This window comes from Mesitornis unicolor, unplaced genomic scaffold (assembly GCF_000695765.1).
Source record: "Mesitornis unicolor isolate BGI_N332 unplaced genomic scaffold, ASM69576v1 scaffold13529, whole genome shotgun sequence".
Taxonomy (NCBI): domain Eukaryota; kingdom Metazoa; phylum Chordata; class Aves; order Mesitornithiformes; family Mesitornithidae; genus Mesitornis; species Mesitornis unicolor.
This window is the reverse complement of record NW_010206709.1, coordinates 144,492-145,098: the sequence shown is the minus strand read 5'-3', so window position 1 is coordinate 145,098 and position 607 is coordinate 144,492. Positions and strand designations below refer to the sequence as shown.

The 607-nt window shown below is 57.5% G+C and overlaps 1 protein-coding gene across 1 annotated transcript in view; it reads left to right on the top strand.

Moving 5' to 3' along the window:
- Positions 1 to 446: 446 nt before the first annotated feature.
- LOC104546471 (transmembrane 9 superfamily member 2-like) overlaps positions 447 to 607 on the top strand; it is a 31,859-nt gene continuing 31,698 nt past the window's right edge. Inside the window, exon 1 of the mRNA XM_010191875.1 lies at positions 447 to 605. Within this exon, the coding sequence (XP_010190177.1) occupies positions 528 to 605 (78 nt within the window). The 5' untranslated portion in view covers positions 447 to 527. The remainder of the gene's footprint in view (positions 606 to 607) is intronic.

The window sequence follows — 607 nt, the reverse complement described above, 5'->3', positions numbered from 1 at the left end:
GCTGCAACCATAACAAGCCGCTGAACCAGACGTCAAAAATCATCAAATAGAATTCTTAAAAGTTGCAGGGTTGCAGATAAAGGTTACAATACAAGACCTTGGATTTCCACCCCTAATTTCTAAGCTGGTGAAATACAGTGTAAGTCTTTCTCTGCTATGTAGGGGCTAAAACCTGAAAAGAGGTTCTGGTACGAGTGACCACAGGGAACTTTGGGGAAAATGGACGGAAGTGAACGTGGAAGGCAAGGAGAAGTGAAACTACCTCCCCACCGAGAGAGAGGCAACAGCCCACCCAAACGTCCCGGAGGCGGCCTCTATGAGAACACCCGTCGTGCCTCAGCGTGCCCTGCCTTAAGATGGCGCCCAGCGCCTCACCTCCTCACCGCGCAGGCGCGGTGCCCCAGCACGTCTGTGACGCTGCCGCTACCGGCCTCCGCCTCGGCTGAGGCCGCTTTCGGAAGGCGCTGGCTGGGGTAGTTGGGGCTAGCGCTGCGGCTCATGGTGCCTTTGCCCCTTCAGGCTGGAAGATGAGGCTGCTGGCGGCTGGTCTCTTGCTGGTGGCACCTCTCTGCGCCGCCTTCTACCTGCCCGGCTTAGCGCCCGTCAG